The 20058-nt window shown below is 41.3% G+C and overlaps 1 protein-coding gene across 1 annotated transcript; it reads left to right on the top strand.

Moving 5' to 3' along the window:
• The first annotated feature begins 2782 nt into the window (after window positions 1–2782).
• On the top strand, window positions 2783–19367 carry LOC119911395 (G-protein coupled receptor 4-like). Its single transcript, XM_038730288.1, has 3 exons — window positions 2783–2836; window positions 18264–18451; window positions 18555–19367. Exons 1-3 carry the CDS (start codon window positions 2834–2836, stop codon window positions 19075–19077), a joined length of 714 nt encoding a protein of 237 aa, XP_038586216.1. The 5' UTR covers window positions 2783–2833; the 3' UTR covers window positions 19078–19367.
• The last annotated feature ends 691 nt before the right edge of the window (window positions 19368–20058 follow it).

The raw sequence follows: 20058 nt of genomic DNA on the forward strand, positions 1-20058 counted from the left end.
TACCAGGCTTTACAGGTCAGCCAGTCAGAGTAGGCTACCATCTCATCCACAAATCCATCTGAAACGTTCTTTATGAAATACACTGTTTTTGTTATGTTGTGATGTCCTCACTGTTCTGGAGCCTACTGTCAGTTGGTAATATGACTAAAGGTTTTTAATTAGTTGGTAATAATTTGCATAAATAATTATTACTTCAGTTTCATTCATTTAATAGTATTTGTTATCTAATTTTTCATTATTAAACAGGCATCTGTAAAGGCTTTTTAATCGCCCATCTGGGCCAAATGTTTTGAAAAATGCTTTATGTTCTGTTATTGCAAAATATTTAGAATGATAGAAGATGACTTTTGGTTTTAACACTTAAAGACGTGATGTAAAGTCTGACGATAAAGTCTGACACAACAGTTTGTGTCCTAATCACAGGAGCCTTCCACTGAAGACTGACAGGAAGTCCTGCCAGCAGAGACCATAGAGTGATGTTTGTTGGTTGTGATGAAATCAGCTCTATAAAATGTGTGAAATCTATTAACAAGTAATAAAAGTGGTGTTGTAAGAATGTAATAAGGATGATAAATAATTGATGAACCACTGAGGATGCTAAATTACCAACAGCTACCGCTGTTTCTTTTCTGACTAGCCGCTAGGCGAGCATTATGATGTGTGTTTTCTTGTGGCGTCACAAGAAAGCGGAAGAAAAGGCTGGACTACAAAGGAGCTGTGTTCAGTTCTGTGGGAGGTGGGAACTCCCTTTGGGCTGGACTTTGGGCTTTTTCACTCTGCAAACCTGTTACATGCACAAAAAGATATATAACTCAATAAAGGAGAGGGGAAAAGCCAAAAAGGAGAATACCACCTCTTTAATTAATTGATTCAATTTGATATGATAGGTGTGTTTATGATTTATATCACCCGTTTGTTTGTATTTTACTCTGTTTCGCCTGTTCAACTACATGATTTTACCATTTTAATATATGATCATATTTTATATATTTCATTTAATTGAACTTTTATAACTTTGAGAGTTGAGGAGAATGCATTTACAGAAACAGGCGGGCAGATATCTTCTGTGTTCATGTGTACCATGTTTGGTGTGATAACAGACCACTTACAGGTGACTGATCATAGCTCATCTGCATTAGAGATCAACCAATCACAGCAAGCATATATCATGAGCTGTTCTGTCACATCCTGTCTGTGTCTGTATAGAAGTTGCAGCTCTTGGTATTTTGAAAAAGCAGAACTCCGGTCGACGCTGTTTTGCTCTGTTCTTTTTTGCTGATTGTACTTTAATAAAAGACACTTTGAGTAAAGCATCTCAAAGATTATTTTTCCTCTCCTCCTCCTGCTGCAAGGTAAGGTTCTTCCACACTGCCACACACTGAGCCGAGGGCCACACTGGTCTTATTCTCTAGATCTGGAGTTTAGGAACTCGTTCCAGGTTGTGTTTGAATACTCTACTCCCTGATGAGAAACGGGGGAGGAGCGGGGGACGCAAGGAAATGTAGAAAGTCTGGAGTTAGACTTCTGGTACTGAGGTAGGCCAGAACCTGATATGGAAACTAGCTTGTTATCAGGGGCCTCTCTCTGTCCTGCGCCGGGGTCTTTGGGTGGCGACCCGAGACAGCCGGGTTTCTAGGGGTTAACACGAGGCTACGTGGCGCCCGACAGCGTGGCTGGAGAAAAAACAGTAGTTGGTTCTCCTGTCTGTACACAGGCAGGGTGCTAAATGAACTGTTTTGTCCACCAGCCAGTAAACGCTCAAAGTCTACCACTCAGTAGATTACCATTGTTTTTAGCTGCTGATGAAGTAAATCTAGCAGACATTTGCATATTTTACCAGTAACTGGCTGGTAGATGGTGCCATGTTTTTTTATTGAGTTAAACTACAAGAAGCTAAAGTGTCTCTGAGATATTAGAGGTGTCTTGAAACTGAGTAACAAAGCAGCAAAAGCAGGCTGCTGCCCTGTGCAGGGGGGACTGAGCCTTGTCCTGGAGTAAAGCTTAAGAAAAGAAGAGGATGCTGCCTTCACTCTCCGGGGATAACCTCACTTCTGTATCTAATGTTTAAATATACTGCTTGGAAGTTTGGAAATTTGAAAATGTTCTGGAAATACTTTATGTACTGTTATTACGAAATATTTAGAATGATAAGACGACTTTTGGTTTTAACACTTAAAGACGGGACATAAAGTCTGACACGCAGCAGTTTGTGTCCTAACCAGGAGCCTTCCACTGAAGACTAACAGGAAGTCAGCCTCCTGCCAGCAGAAATAGTATTTGTTGGTCTCTATAAAATATGTGAAATGTATTAACATGGTAATATGATGTTCATAAAGGGGTGTGGCAAAATTGCCCAGGCTTACAAACAATGCCCTAAACCCAACAGGACGTCGGCCATTTTGAATGAAAGGCTCCGTACTTTAACAAACTCCTCCTAGAGACTTAATCTGATGGAAATCAAATTCAAATTTCCGTTGTGCGATCTAAAGGCTTTAACACTACAAGAGTTAACAGAGCAGTAAAGACAGCAGTTTGTGATTTGATATGATTGTGGGTAAACTATAGGTACACTGTGTTTGTGTGAACTTCACCTCACAGCTTTAGTGATGTCACTGAACAATGTTAGGTAGATATTAAAAACCTGCTCCCTTTAATAACCTGATCTCTCAAACAGGTTTCACTCTGAAGAATGGAAGGTCTCTACATTAACAACACCTCACAGGAACAAAGCTACGATTACAGCAACATAAAATTCCTCGCATCTGTGGTGACATCAATAGTCGTTGCTGTCGGCCTTCCTCTGACCCTGGTGGCCATCTATGCTCTTTATTCTATGGTATGTACATTCTGATTGAGAGTTATTTATTTCCTGTCTGTGTGGTGTGTCTGTCCTACAGTCTGTCTGTCTGTAAAGGATCTGGATCTGGTTTGGGGGCTAGGTGTCAGGGGGCTGGGACAAAGGCTTGGAATGATCTATACCTGACAGGAATAATTGACTCCAGAATTCAAATGTCCATGAAGCTGATTGGACCCTAAACACATGCAGTTTCCATGTGTGGCTCCATTCCAGCCTTCTCTTAAACTGGTCAGGTTAATGACAATAATAATAATATTAATAAAAATAATAATGATGATAATAACAATAAAGATGATGATGATGACGACGTGTTAGAGAGAACATCAGCGTTTAACAGATTCCTTCTTTAAAATCTTAAACAGCGCTGATCTATGTCTATTTTGGTTTTATTCACCTTTCTTCCAATGCTGACAGAAAGTCGTGGAGACATGCAGCAGCTATTCTGAGGAAGCTAAAAATACAATTGTACTGTACAGTACTTGAGTAAATGTACATAATTACTGTGCACCACTACCTGTAAACATCTTTCATACCTACCCTTACTGGAGCTTCTAAAATGTACTATAGGCTGCTTATATTATGTGCAATGACTTGCATCTAATTAAATATACTTATGTTCAAGCTTAATTGTAATGTCAATAGTAAGTGGAGAAATAATGAAGACACTATTGATATCATTATTACAGGTGCAGAATGCAGTGGTTAGTAGAAAGACAGGGCTTGCATGTACAGCTGAGCAGCGCAGATTAGGGCTGAATGGTTTTGGAAAATAATGTAATTGCGATTTTTTTTTTAACCAATATTGCGATTGCAATTTAATATACGATTGATTTTTAAACTCTTTACCTTCTGTATTATTCAAAATAGACAAGCAGTAAATCAGTGTATAGTCTGACCAACACAATATTAGATAGATAGAACATACACTGTTCTTTCTTGTGTTATGATGAATTAGGTAGAATTATTATTTTGAGCAATGGTGGAGAAGATTGATCAAATTATAATAATATGAGAAAGATAATTTTAGTCAAGTCATGGCATTAAATAATATGATATAATATCATCAGGTCGGCCTACCTACAGACCACAAGAAAAACTAAACTAACCAGTGTGTTATACAGTAAGCGCTCAATACAAAACCCACAGTTCAACCACCAATTAATGCGTCCTGATCTCAGTACAAGTCTCACAGAAGTCCATCTTTCTGTATCCCAGTAAGCAAACAAAAAATACTCAGTTTGAGGTTCAATTCAATAGTTGGCCAAACGAAAATAAAACCAAGTGACGGCTGTCATGTTTACTAGACAAGCTTAGTAATTTTCTGACATCACCGGAGTTCCCCCGCAGCCTTCGATGCTGGTGAGCAGCGCACTTGTTATAACCAGGCAGTAACTCAGGACAGACTGCACCTCTTTTTCGGACTTGTGCGTTTAGTTTGAAATGCCTTTTCACAGATATTTCCTAAGCTGACTGGTGGCTGTGTGTGTGACACAGGTGCCAATCGCCACAATACGCTTACCTTACTGCACATTCTGTTGTGCGTTTTTCATGTCCGTCAAAGCCGCGGATGGCCCGATGATTTCACCCACCACCACCACGTTACCTGTGGGTGGCGGATACTACTTTCATTCCCTGTGTGACACTAAAGTTTATGTAGTGTCAGCTTCTGTCAAGCTTAAGGCCATTTTACAACAAGAAGGCAAGGTACAGCATAAAGTGGAGACGAAGCATCAACTTCGTCTGCAGACTGCTTTCCTCTTGGGTGTCATGTGACCGGAGTGTAATCGCAGCCTTTGCGATTAGAAAATCTCATTTTATTACATCGCATTAATATTGCAAATGCAATTAATTGTTCAGCCCTAGTGCAGGTGGAACGCAGGGACATCAAAGAACCTTGAGCATAAATGTCTCAGGCAGATTAATTTCAGGCAGAAGGCAGAGAAATCACTACATCACTCTGAAATACATCACATCATCTGTCACACAGACTTCAGAGACAGTGTAGACAAAGCCCCCATCCAACCTATTCTAGTCCTCAAGAACATTTTACTTGAGAAGTGTTTTAATGCCTCACTATCAGCAGAACAACCTGCAGGGACAGCGCACTGACGACGAGATATTTCAGCCACATCAGACACAGTTACAATGTAGCTGTCATGCAAGACATTATACCAGGCATATGTTGAAGTTAGTGATGTTAGTGATAGAAACAAGAGAGCAAAGTGCATCTGATTTGTGGCACAATTGTAGAAAAATCAGATTTACTGCAAAAAATGTTCCTTTCCATGCAGCCACAAGCAGTGACAAATTTCTATGTGAACACATATACCCCTCATTTCGTGGTAACTATGCGACCAACTATGGTAGAGCAAATGAATTTAGAGCTTGCCATCAGCTGAAAGAACAGGGCATGGATATTACTCACAGGGGCACTGTGGTAAGTGTCCAAGAACCATGGCTCTCTGCCAGTCCTGATGGGGTCACTGACTCATGTGTGCTACTGGAAGTAAAATGTCCAGTGCCAACCCAGCCCTCACTCACTGAGAGCATGTTTCCTTTAGAGTGCAGTATGAGAAGGCATTTGTGAGGGAGAAAGTTAAGATAGAGATGTTTTATACTTCTCAGACAGGTATGCTACCTCGGCTTTTAGATTAATATGCTGCAGGATGGTTTAAGCTAAATAAAAGATAAATTGTGGTAACGGACAAGGTTCAGTGAACATCTGCACATGAGACATGACCATAAATGGAGTAGAATGACAATTGGGATATCATTGGACTGTGTAAAGCAATTATCGGTCTTCTGAAAACATTCACATATCAACATGTCATTTAAAGAGTTGATGACATTAAATGCTGTAAGTAATTTAATATTTTTCAACAGTTTGTATTATACAATGCACAAGTATTCATCTTCTGTACAACACAGATCTTCACATACAATCTAACTAACTCTATACAGATGTTGTAGAGATCAGTGTTTCAGCCATTATGGCACCTTTTCATTTGTGGGTCTTGTAGATATTTTTAATTTCGAATGAGACCCTCCCTCAGATTGACTAGAGCAGCACATACTCTTAGACTCTTGGCAATTTTTGGAGCCACTGTTATAGGAACCACCTGTGACCGTATTTTGTAAACTTTCAAATGCTGAATTGCTCTTTCAATGTGAATTCTCACATGTGCCATTTGTCTTGTGCTTGTCACATGTTCCTCAATTAGCTGTCCACACTTTTTTGTAAAAGAAGGCATTACCAATTTCACCTTTCTCTCAAACAGTAACTCTTTTATGGTAAAACCTCTATCTGCCATGACGTCATCTCCAGGCAGGGATGTAGTTTAATATTTATTATTCCTGAGTCCATGCTGATAAATTTGTCACTGCATCGTCCTCCATATGCTGCAGAAATGAACATGATTCGTCCACATGGGGCAACAGCTACCAGGTATTTCACAGTGTTGTGTGAATAATAGTGGCTGTATGATTCCCCTCTGGATTCAAGGTTTTTTGTAAAAGGCTCTCACTGCAGTCTATAATACATGTTGTGTTGGGGAAATGTTTAAATGCTGCAGGCATGGTTGCCCGAATAGTTTCTCTTGGAAGCCAAAGAATCAGAGGTCACAAAACTTATTCCAGCTTGTCGATCCAATATGAGACGATCTTGTTAACCGTGCTTAGTGATACATGAAACTGACTGCTTAGATCATCTATTACACGGTTTGTTTTTAATTTCATAACTGTCATGAGAACTTGATCTCGAACAGACATTGTAAATGAATTACTGGCATGTCCTTCCAGTATTGATACAATTGATTCTCCTGCACATCTTTTCTGCTGGCTGTCCGGCAGTAATCATGATCTTGTTGTGAAGGGTCCTGTATAGGCTGAATGTAATTCCAATCCAATCCAACTTTATTTCTAAAGCACATTTAAAACAACCAGGTTGTCCAAAGTGCTGTACATTGACATGAAAGAATAAATTACACAAAATACAACACCAGACAAATACAACATACAGCTCTCATGTTGAATTAAAAGCCAAGGAATAAAAATGTGTTTTAAGTCGCAATTTAAAAACCGGAAGGCTGGGGGCCAGTCTGACACCTACTTCATTCCACAGTCTCGGGGCTGCGACTGAGAAAGCTTGATCACCTCTGTTCTTGAGCCGTGTTTTAGGGACAACAAGAAGCGACTGGTTGGCGGACCTTAATGACCTTGAAGGAGCATGCGGCTTCAAAAGATCAGTGATATAGGCTGTAGCTAGTCCTTGTAGGGCATTAAAAACAAATAATGGAATCAATCCTAAAATTAACTGGGAGCCAGTGAAGGGAGGCAAGAACAGGGGTGATTCGATCTTGCTTACGAGTTCCAGTAAGGAGATGAGCGGCAGCATTTTGAACCAGTTGTAGACGAGAGAGGGAGGCCTGGCTAACACCTACATACAAAGCATTACAATAATCAAGGCGTGTTGTGATAAATGCATGTATAACCTTCTCAAAGTCTGTGAAGGATAAAAAGGGCTTAAGTTTAGTAAGAAGCCTAAGTTGAACTTGCTTTCACAACAGAATTGATATGCTTCTCCATTTTAAAATCACAATCCATTTTAACACACAGGTTTGTTACAATTTCTTAAGTTTGTGACTTAACATAAGGTTCCAAGGTGCCCAGGTGTATTTGAGAGACATCAGAGGCGCCACTGGGTCTAAAAATCATTACCTCAGTTTTACTCTCGTTGAAGTTTAAAAAATGTTAGGCCATCCAGGCTTTAATATCATTAAAACAGTCAACCAATTTTGTTAAAGAGCTACCATCTTTTCTTTTTATGGGAAGGTAGATTTGCAAATCATCTGCGTAAAAATGGAAGCTGATATTATGTCTTTTTAAGATAGATCCAATGGTAGACAAATGGAGTAAGAAAAGAATTGGCCCGAGAATCAAACCTTGGGGAACTCTACATGTGAGGGACACAGAAGGTGTAATACAGCCACCAACAGTGACTCTAAAATCTCTGTCTGACAAGTGTGACCTAAACCATTCTAAGGAAGTGCCCTTAATCCCCATGCCATGCTCGAGGCGAGAAATAAGGACGCTGTGGTCAACTGTGTCAAATGCTGCTGTAAGATCTCCAGAATCAGTTGAGATGAAAAGATCATTAAAAACTCTTAAAAGTGTGGATTCAGTGCTATGAAATGTCTTAAAAACAGATTAGAACACCTCAAGAACACCATGCGATAAATCATGTCAGAATGTTTTCTAACTTTAATGTGACCTATAATGTGAACAATTCAATTGAAAAACAAACTGAAATCATTGAGGGGGGAAAATGAAAAATAAAAACCTTACAATAACCTGGTTGCATAAGTATGCACACCCTTAAACTAACACTTTGTTGAAGCACCTTTGATTTTATTACAGCACTCAGTCTTTGGATATAATAAGAGCTTTGTAGGTGAGAAGAAATTCTATTATTAAATTTACAGGAAGCCAATGCAGAGAAGCTAAAACAGAAGAAATATGATCTCTTTTGCTGGTTAACTCAGATTTCTTACAGTGGTGCTGGAGGCCAGGGCTATGTCATCCAGAGTAACTAAATGCGTCACGGCGGTGCTTGAAATTGAGCAGCTCGACGAGCTTTGGAATGGCGCTGTAATGGAAACACTCAGCAGCAGAGTGAGAGTGTTGTCTTTTAAAGTTTAACCTGGTTTTAAACGTCCTTACTAACCTGGATTTTTAACTGAAATGTGTGTTTATCGAAATGTCTTTTCGATAAAAGGAAGGAAAAAGTGAATTTCCTAGATATGTGGTTTTTAAACTATAGTGGCTCTATCATTACAACTATTTATCGAAAAGACACTGACAAAAACACTTTGTTACTTGCTACAAGTTTTCATCCTACTGCCTATTAGTCAGTTCTTGTGACTGAGAAGGATCTGCAATTCCTTGGAGGACTATATTGATAAGACGGTAGATGTGAAAAACAGATTTGCCCAGCGGGGGTACCCTTTACATTGGATTGATCAAGCATATGAACTGGCTCTTAAGAAATTCTCTGTAAGATTTATTACTCAACACTCAGTCCACTCCTTTGCTATTTGATTGTTTTTTAGGACACTGGCATATCTTAAAGTTAGACCCTGAACTTTAATTTATCTTTCGAGGTCTACCTCTTTTTGTTATTAAAAGGGGGAAAAATATAAGGGATTACTTGGTCCGCACCAATTCTGAGTACAAAACTAAGCCTACTCAGCACATACAGACACGCTTACACCCTCTTCCAAAGGGGAATTATCGATGTGGCGGTTGCGCACAATGCAATAATACTACCAAAATGCACCAATTTACTCACCCCCACACAGGTAAAACCTTTCCCTTTAATAGTGTCATCACTTGTGCATTCACACACGTGATCTATATACAGTGGGTACGGAAAGTATTCAGACCCCTTTAAATTTTTCACTCTTTGTTTCATTGCAGCCATTTTCCAAAAATCAAAAAAGTTCATTTTATTTCTCAGTAATGTACACTCAGCACCCTATCTTGACAGAAAAAAACTGAAATGTAGAAATTTTTGCAAATTTATTAAAAAAGAAAAACTGAAATATCACATGGTCATAAGTATTCAGACCCTTTGCCGTGACACTCATATTTAACTCAGGCGCTGTCTATTTCTTCTGATCATCCTTGAGATGGTTCTACACCTTCATTTGAGTCCAGCTGTGTTTGATTATACTGATTGGACTTGATTAGGAAAGCCACACACCTGTTTATAAGACCTTACAGCTCACAGTGCATGTCAGAGCAAATGAGAATCATGAGGTCAAAGGAACTGCCTGAAGAGCTCAGAGACAGAATTGTGGCAAGGCACAGATCTGGCCAAGGTTACAAAAAAATTTCTGCTGCACTTAAGGTTCCTAAGAGCACAGTGGCCTCCATAATCCTCAAATGGAAGACGTTTGGGACGACCAGAACCCTTCCTAGAGCTGGCCGTCCGGCCAAACTGAGCTATCGGGGGAGAAGAGCCTTGGTGAGAGAGGTAAAGAAGAACCCAAAGGTCACTGTGGCTGAGCTCCAGAGATGCAGTCGGGAGATGGGAGAAAGTTGTAGTAAGTCAACCATCACTGCAGCAATCCACCAGTCGGGGCTTTATGGCAGAGTGGCCCGACGGAAGCCTCTCCTCAGTGCAAGACACATGAAAGCCCGCATGGAGTTTGCTAAAAAACACCTGAAGGACTCCAAGATGGTGATAAATAAGATCCTCTGGTCTGATGAGACCAAGATAGAACTTTTTGGCCTTAATTCTAAGCGGTATGTGTGGAGAACACCAGGCACTGCTCATCACCTGTCCAATACAGTCTCAACAGTGAAGCATGGTGGTGGCAGCATCATGCTGTGGGGGTGTTTTTCAGCTGCAGGGACAGGACGACTGGTTGCAATCGAGGGAAAGATGAATGCGGCCAAGTACAGGGATATCCTGGACGAAAACCTTTTCCAGAGTGCTCTGGACCTCAGACTGGGCCGAAGGTTTACCTTCCAACAAGACAATGACCCTAAGCACAGCGCTAAAATAACGAAGGAGTGGCTTCACAACAACTCCGTGGCTGTTCTTGAATGGCCCAGCCAGAGCCCTGACTTAAACCCAATTGAGCATCTCTGGAGAGACCTGAAAATGGCTGTCCACCAACGTTTACCATCCAACCTGACAGAACTGGAGAGGATCTGCAAGGAGGAATGGCAGAGGATACCCAAATCCAGATGTGAAAAACTTGTTGCATCTTTCCCAAAACGACTCATGGCTGTATTAGATCAAAAGGGTGCTTCTACTAAATACTGAGCAAAGGGTCTGAATACTTATGACCATGTAATATTTCAGTTTTTCTTTTTTAATAAATTTGCAAAAATTTCTACATTTCTGTTTTTTTTTCTGTCAAGATGGGGTGCTGAGTGTACATTACTGAGAAATAAAATGAACTTTTTTGATTTTTGGAAAATGGCTGCAATGAAACAAAGAGTGAAAAATTTAAAGGGGTCTGAATACTTTCCGTACCCACTGTATGTTATGTTGTCCTTGTGGTCTTGCTTATGTTGGGAAAACCACTCAAACACTCAAAGGATTAGTGAATTAAAAAAAAAGTACCATACACAGAAATGATGGGGTTTACCCTATAGCCACACACTTCAATGATGCTCACCATGATATTGCTTCACTACGGTTCTGTGGCACTGAACAAGTCACCCTACCACCTAGGGGCAGTTACCACGATAAATTAAAAAAACAGCGTGAAAGTTACTGAATTTATCCTCTGAAAACATTAGTTCCAAAGGGACTTAATGCTGAATTCCTAATTAACAGTTTTTTGTGATTTGCAATATGTTGTTACCCATTTAGTGTCTATACAGGCTATTTTTACTTCAGATTCTTCTGAGGGTTCCCCTGTCCAACCCTTAACAGTCCTGCATACGTAAAAATATGCACACATATTATCAGGTCCATTAAATATTGTGTCCTGTTGATTGTGTCCATTTATATATGTATGCACTGCTACAAGTTATTTGTTGCACTTATACAACAATGTGAAGATTTTGACATTTATGGTGTTGTGAAGTTTTTACAAAAACATTTCCTCTTGTTCTAGAAATTTTATAAATTTCATCGGTAGCTTATATTATTGAATACTATCAGATCTCATATCCCCTCATCTTACGATCCGTTATTCTTTGCTGACTGCACTGCCCCTTTTTCTTTTACTAAATTTGAACCCATTACGCTGTCTGCATTACAAGAAATTGTTGGGCAGTTGAAACCCTCAGGCTCGCCAAATGATGCTTTACCCCCCCGACTCTTTAAAGAAGTTTTTCCCACCACTGGCCCATCTGTACTTACAATTGTGAACAGTAGCCTTACCTCAGGAATGGTTCCTGAAAATCTTAAGCACGCAGTAGTGCAACCACAAATTAAAAAACCTGGACTGGATCATGCAGATCCAGCACATTTTAGACCTATTTCCAAGCTCCCTTTTTTATCGAAACTCCTTGAAAAGGTAGTTTACAACCAGTTAACAGCTGTGCTGGATGAGCACAACATTCTTGAAACATTCCAATCTTCCAATTCCAATCCCGCAAGGCTCAATTCTAGGCGCTCTTCTCTTTTCCCTTTATCTCCTCCCACTTGGCTCAATACTTAGGAAACATGGCATCTCTTTCCATTGTTATGCAGATGACAGCCAGATCTATGTACCTTTGAGGAAGGATGACACTCTCAGACCATTGTTTGCATGTCTAGAGGACATAAAGGTTGCGATGGCTCTCAACTTCTTAAGTTTCCCGAGCCACATTAACCAGCTCTGACTGGGGGATCCCGAGGCGTACCCAGGCCGGTGTGGAGATATAATCTCTCCACCTAGTCCTGGGTCTTCCCCAAGGCCTCCTCCCAGCTGGACGTGCCTGGAACACCTCCCTAGGGAGGCTTCCATCCTTACCAGATGCCCAAACCACCTCAACTGGCTCTTTTCGACGCAAAGGAGCAGCGGCTCTACTCTGAGCTCCTCGTGGATGGCAAGTTTCTCACCCTATCTCTAAGGGAGATACCATCGACCCACCTGATGAAACGCATTTCAGCTGCTTGTACCTGCAATCTTGTTCTTTCAGTCATGACCCAGCCTCACGGCTCAGCTCTCTTTTCGTCACAACAGTGCAGTAAAGCGAGTGCAATACCGCCCCCGCTGCTCTGATTCTCTGGCAAATCTCCTGCTCCAATCTCCCCTCACTCGTGAACAAGACCCCGAAGTACTTGAACTCCTTCACTTGGGGTAAGGACTCATTCCCTACCTGGAGTTGGCACACCACTGAGATCCTTGTGAGAGTAAAGAGCAGGTCCGTTGTTCCACGACCAGAATGAAAACCGTATTGTTCCTCTTCGATCCAAGTTTCAACTATCAGCCAAACCCTCCATTCCAGCACCTTGGAGTAGACTTTACTGGGGAGGCTGAGAAGTGTGATACCCCTGTAATTGGCACACACTCTCTGGTCCCCCTTTTTGAACAGGGGAACCACCACCCCAGTCTGCCACGCCTTGTGCACTGTACCCGACTTCCACGCAATGTTAAAGCGACGTGTCATCCAAGACCACACCCAAAGCTTTTAGCATTTCTGCCACTGTGGAAATGTTTGACTACCCCAGTGACTTCCACCAGGGAAATTGACAAATTGAATCCCCCATCAGCCTCCAGCTCTGCCTCTACTAGAGAGGGCATGTCAGTCAGATTTAAGAGTTCCTCAAAGTGTTTCTTCCACCGCCTAATTACCTCCCCAGTTGAGGTCAACAGGGTCCTATTCTTACTGTACACAGCTTGGACGGTTCCCAGCTTCCCCCGCCTGAGGTGGCGGACAGTTCTCCAGAAGCACATTGGTGCCAACCAAAAGTCCTTTTCCATGTCTTCTCCGAACTTCTCCCACACCTGCTGCTTTGCATCTGCCACAGCAGAAGTTGCAGCCCTTCGGGCCCGTCGGTGCCTTGCATCTTCCTCCGGTGTCCTCCGAGACAACAAATCCCGGAATCAGACGGCTTCCCTGACCACCGGTGTCCACCACGGTGTTCGAGGGTTACCGCCCCTTGAGGCACCTAAGACCTTGAGACCACAGCCTCCCTCTGCGGCTTCAGCAATAGAGGCTTTGAACATTGGCCACTCATGTTCAGTGTCCCCAACCTCCACCAGGCAAACCTGGCCATCAGGCGATCGCTGGTGAGCCCTCCCTCTGGGCCTGGCTCCAGACGGGAGTCCCGGGCTTCCTCCGGGCAGGGTCTCTCCTCCTCTTCCTCCTTTTTTCATCAGGCGTCTTTATGAACTATTCTTAGTCTGGCCCCTCACCTGGAACCACTTTGCCTTGGGAGACCCTACCAGGAGCACCAGGCTCCAGACAACACAGCTCCAGTCTCATCGGGGCACGCAAACCTCTCCACCACGATAAGGTGATGGTTCCCGGAGAGGACTCTTATATTCACTTGGAAATACCAAAATGTATGAACTCGTGTTGGACCTGAGAAACACAAATCTGTATCGACTTCTTTTTAACTGAAATCTGTTTTCTTTGGTGTTTATTCAGTTCAATTAAATTTTATTTATATAGCGCCAATTCACAACCACAGTTATCTCCTTATCCTTATTGTGTTTTTCATATACAGCAGGTCTAGACTCTGTGATGTTATTTACAGTGACCCAACAATATGAGCAGCATTTGGCGACAGAGAAAAAGAAAAACTTAGAAACCTCAAGCAGAACCACGACTCAATATCCACACAGAAATACAGACAGTAAAGGTAAAAATAAATAGTGGTACATATATTTATACTAACTTTAATGTTGGTAATAACAATAGGACAAGTAGTAACAGTTGTAGCAAAGGGTGTTGAGCAGTAACTGGTAGCAGCAGGAGACATATCAGTCAGCCTGGTGGGTAGTTCTATTATTTATCTGTTTTATTAAAACCTAATAATTAAATTATTACCTGTTTCTGTTATAACCAGATTATATACTGTATTTGTTGCTATATATAACTTTGTGATTGTAATTCTGTAAAAACTTCTGTCATGGGGTGGGGTATGCTGAGTGCAGACTTAGGTTAAGGACCCAAACACAGAAACAAGCTGAGGATACAGTTTAACAAAAGATTTATTCTCAAACAAAAATACTCAGGCTGACTCACAGATCCAGGTAAAGTGGAGACAAGGCTGAAATCCAAAAAAGTAATAATCCCTGGTTTGGATTATTACTTCGTCTTTTTTGGATTTCAGAACTCAGAACACAAGGCACAGCAGATCAATCAACTTTGGACGACAAGGACCAGCAAGGACTAAACAAAACTGAGGGCTTATAAACACAGGCAAACAAGCAGGGAGGGAAGCACAGCTGAAACACATCAGGTAGCAAAGACACATGAGTACAGAATATCACAAAGTAAAACAGGACGTATAGCAAACGGGAACACACTAGGGCAGATCTACCAGAGTAAAACACAAAACATAGAAAGACTGCAAAATCAGGGCATGGACTGAGACTGGACCAAACAGGAGACAGGACTACACTAAAACATGGAGTCCTATGTCTCCATGTTTTAGTGTAGTCCTGTCTCCTGTTTGGGTCTGAAGCAAGTAAAAAAACATGCAGATAAACATAACAAACTTTGCTACCAAAACCCCAAACATGACAAGATTAAATAAAGCTTATAGAAACACAGAACCCAAAACCATGAAACCAGATAATGAGTAAACTAGGACACGTGAATGAATAATAAAAAAAGGCTACGCAGAAAAACACAGAACCAAAAACAGACTTAAATAGGATCAAAAGAACAGAGAACAAACATGGGCAAAACAGTAGCACACACGAAATGGAATCAAAACAAGAGCAGAATCCTTAACTGATAACAGCTTCAATTATTTCATCATTTTGAATGAGTCCTTGCTCATTGAACGACTGCTACGGATCCTCACTGTGTGGTGGAGGCTCTAATGTAAATACACATTATGGTGTTTCCATCACTTTTGGGGACATTACATTCCGGTTCCGGTATGGTGCCTGTGTTTGGCTTCGCCACTGCGGCTGGTTGTTCGTCCCGACTCATTTTGTTTGTTTCCTGCGCTATATTGCTACTAAGTTTGTCAACAAACGTTGTGTCAACTGCATGGGTGTACAATCGCCAAACAATGCTGTTGGTCCGATCCTCAATGGCGGAGCGTGGTGACGGATGTACCTGGAGTGGTACAGGTGAGTTTGCAGCCCCTTTCGTGTGTCTGACTGCAACTGCTGTCTGCATGCGGCAGGGAGAGGCCCTATTACGACCTACAAATAGACGGCAGAGAAAGTGAGGAAAAAGGGCAGGGAGGCAGGTTCATCTGAAAAAAAACTATACACTATCACTTGAATGAGCTCTGTCCTGTGTCATAGCAAAATGCTTCTGAATTTGTAAATATTACTGAATCTTTTAATTTCACTCAGCATGTCTCTGGTCCTACGCACAGCAAGGGACATACGCTCGATCTTGTTCTTTCTCAAGGTTTAAACATTAATAATGTTTGCATCGAAGATGTATTTGTTAGTGATCACAAATGCATCTTATTTGATCTTGTTGGTGATGAGGATCCTCTGCCTGCTAAACGAGCATCCTGCTCAAGTTTGATTAACCAGCTTACTGTTGAGAAATTTTCAGCCGCAACTGACGCAAGCTTGGATCTTATTTCAAATGACGTGGACGCTAGTGCACAGGCGTTTAATCATTACTGCCCCCTGCTGTTGGACAAAGTGGCGCCTCTTAACACTAGAGAAATTCCCTCTGTTAATACATCCCCATGGATGAATGACGCCATTCGCAACTTGAGGCGTGTCTGTCGGAGAACTGAGCGTTTATGGAAAGCGACTCAGCTAGTCCACCGCCTGCATCTTAAAGAGCTCTTAATAGACTTAAACGGAATGATCAAGGATGCTACAGTAGATCCTCTTACTTTACTGATATCTGCCTGTAAAAAAATCCTAAAGCTCTGTTTGAGACCATTAACAACATTGTTTCTCCTGCTGCATGTATTGTCCCTGTGTTTTCAAATGTTGACTGCAACCACTTTTTGTCTCACTTTGTGGACAAGTTTAGAGCGGTCAGGGCAGGCATTGTTCCATCAGCAAACCCCGGTATAGTTAAACATCACAGACTTTCAATACTGGACTCCTTCTGCCCCATTACCCTGAATGACATCATGAAGTTAGTGGGCATGATGAAACCTTCCCAAAGCCCTGTTGATATTTTACCCACATCTTTGCTTTTAAAATCCATACATCTACTTGGCCCATGTTTGGTTTAAATTTTAAACTCATCTCTTCAGCTGGGCCAGGTTCCCAGCTGTTTTAAGCATGCGGTTGTTCAGCCCATCTTGAAAAAGAACAATCTTGATGCAGCCTCATTTAGAAACTATAAGCCTATTTCTAAATTGCCTTTTATTTCTAGAATTATAGAAAAGGTTGTTGCGAACCAGATAAATAATGTTTGATTCCCATAATATCTTTGATAAATTTCAGTCTGGTTTTCGTAAAAACCATTCAACTGAGACTGCCCTCCTTAGGGTCTCAAATGATATTTTGATGGCTGCTGTTGGGGGTAAATGTTCTGTGCTGGTCCTATTAGATCTCAGTGCAGCGTTTGATACTGTTGATCACTGCACTCTGATAGACTGAAAACAACTGTGGGCATTACTGGATCGGCTCTGAAATGGTTTTCCTCCTATCTCTCTGACAGGAGTTTCTCTGTGCCCTAGGACATATATGTCAGACTCTGCTCCTTTGTCCTGTGGTGTGCCCCAAGGTTCTGTGCTCGGCCCCCTGCTGTTCAGTCTGTATATGCTTTCTCTTGGAAAGATTATTGATACCTTTGAAGACATATCTTATCATTGTTATGCTGATGACATCCAATTATATTTATCTTTTAGTCCTCATAGGCTAGACAAACTGTCCGTGTTGCACAATTGCTTAGCCTCCATTAACAAATGGATGGCAGACAACTTTTTGCAACTAAATACAGACAAAACTGAGGTGTTGATTTTTGCCCCAGACAACATTACCCCTAAGATCAGGCAGGCCATTGGGGCTCTATCATCCTCTGACAGTAATTTTGTGTGAAATTTGGGTGTCATTTTTGATAAATCTATGTGTTTTAACAGTAATGTTAAATCTGTGGTTCGTTCCTGTTTTTTCCATCTCAGGAACATTGCTAAGATTAGATCTATGGTTTCTAAAGAAGAGATGGAGATGCTTGTTCATGCTTTTATTTCTTCTCGTCTGGATTATTGCAATGTACTGTACACTTGTCTAAACAAATCCTCCATAGACTGACTGCAAGTTGTGCAGAATGCAGCTGCAAGGCTTTTGTCTAAAACCAACAGGAGATCACACATTTCTCCTGTGCTTAAGGCTCTTCATTGGCTTCCGATTGGTTTTAGAGTACATTTTAAAATTTTAACCATTACTTACAGAGCCTTGCATGGTCAAGCTCCCTCTTACATCCAGGATCTATTGCATACACACATTTCTGGTCGCTCTCTGAGGTCTTCTGGCCAAGACCTTTAAACTGTTCCCAGAACACGATATAAAACTAGAGGTGATCGTGCTTTCTGTGTGGTGGTTCCAAGGCTCTGGAACTCTCTACCTTTAGACTTGAGAGCCTTGGATTCTGTGGAAACTTTTAGAAAACACCTTAAGACACATCTTTTTAGACAAGCTTTTAACTAGCCATATAGTTTTGTATTTTAAGTGTTGTTGTAGTATTCTATTTTTTTACTGTGAAGCACTTTGTGACCCCTCTTGTCTGTGAAGGATGCTATATAAATAAAGTTTACTTACTTACATTGACGTAGGTTGTTTTTCTGCAGGTGAGAAGTGATCATGTTGCTCCGATCTACGTCATCAACCTTCTCATTGCTGACCTGATTCAGTTCTGCTGCATGATCGTTGAGGTGACACGATCTGAGGATGAGAAGATACTTTTCGTCTTCTCTATTATTCACTTCTCTGCTCTGTTTGCCAGTGTTTACTTCATGGTCTGCATCGCCCTGGAAAGGTATCTGTCTATCCAGTATGTGTGGAGCTCCTTCTGTCTGAACATTATATTAGTTTATAACTCTGAAGCTCCTCAAAGACTTTGTGTCCATCTTGTATTACAGGTATTTGGTCATCGCCCACCCACTGTGGTACCGCTTCAGACGAACCATCAAGACCTCTGTGGTGCTCTGTGTCCTGGTCTGGATATTTCCTCTTCTGTTTATGTTCATTTGTTCGCATTTTCTTGAGAGTCCAGAGTTAGGCTTTGCCATTCTCTTCCTCCTTCCCTTCCCACTGTTAATCTTCTTCCTGGTTGGGACCCTCAAAGCCCTGTCTGCTTCCATCTCGGTCCCCTCTGATGAAAAACGACGAATTGTGGGAATTTTGGTTCTGGTGCTGCTTATTTACACACTGCTGTTCCTGCCCAGAATCATTTGGTTCTTGAAAGTATACAATGAAAAATCTCAGTTTCTAGAAAACTATGACTTTAGACTCACCAACCAGTCTTTCATCTTAGTTAGGGTCAGTCCTCTTGCAGACTTGTTCCTGTATGTCTTCATGAGGAAAGGGTTCATAGACAAGATTTTGGCCTCTGTGTGTTGCTGCAGAATGGACAGAAATGATATCAGCAGTCCACCAGTATGAATGACGACAACATTTCCACAGTCAGCTTCATGTAGGCAGAGAAAGAGGGAGAGAGAGAGAAAGGGGAGGAAACAGGAGGAGAAATGGAGGCCAATAGAAAGGATAGAGACGAGACAGATCCTGTTATCTACTGAGACCATTTCCAATAAGACACCTAACTGTAGAGAACAGGAAGCACTGTTTGGACTCTGCTGTGGGAGAAGTGGCTGCTGGGAAATGTTTTGGTCAACTTGCTCTGGTTCACTGTGATGGCTTCAACACATGGAAATAAAATGTGTTTTATTAGTTTGGAGCTGGAAGTTGATGTCTGTCATTATTCTCCTTTAATCCCAGAAGCAAAGCAGATATTTTAGATGAACTGAGCTCATTCTAGCCGCCTCGCTGTCTTCTTCCTAAATCTTTATTTGGACTGTTGTTTGGATGTTTAACACAGGAAGAGCATCTCAACACGTCTTTAGCACTTTGTACTTTTTAAGTGTAATTTCTGCTGTTTTAGTGGTAGGCATGCTGCTGTTTAGGATGGAATTCAGAGCAGCTGTTTTGCAGCAGCTGTTGTGTTTTTGGCAATCTGGATAAAATCTTAAACCACAATTTGTCAGTTTCTATGAAATAGTACTTTTTCTGGAAATCCAATAAAAATCAGTTTGTAGTCCAAACTGTGAATGTTTGTCTTTGAGCAACTCAGTGAATTAAAAGCTGACAAATGAAGGTTCAACAAAATCTCTGCTGGTTGACAAATCTCTGTTGTCTATATGAATATACACTCACCTAAAGGATTATTAGGAACACCTGTTCAATTTCTCATTAATGCAATTATCTAATCAACCAATCACATGGCAGTTGCTTCAATGCATTTAGGGGTGTGGTCCTGGTCAAGACAATCTCCTGAACTCCAAACTGAATGTCAGAATGGGAAAGAAAGGTGATTTAAGCAATTTTGAGCGTGGCACGGTTGTTGGTGCCAGATGGGCTGGTCTGAGT

Source organism: Micropterus salmoides, unplaced genomic scaffold (assembly GCF_014851395.1).
Source record: "Micropterus salmoides isolate LMB-PRFRI ecotype aquatic unplaced genomic scaffold, ASM1485139v1 Ms_hic_scaffold_2, whole genome shotgun sequence".
Classification (NCBI taxonomy): Eukaryota; Metazoa; Chordata; class Actinopteri; order Centrarchiformes; family Centrarchidae; genus Micropterus; species Micropterus salmoides.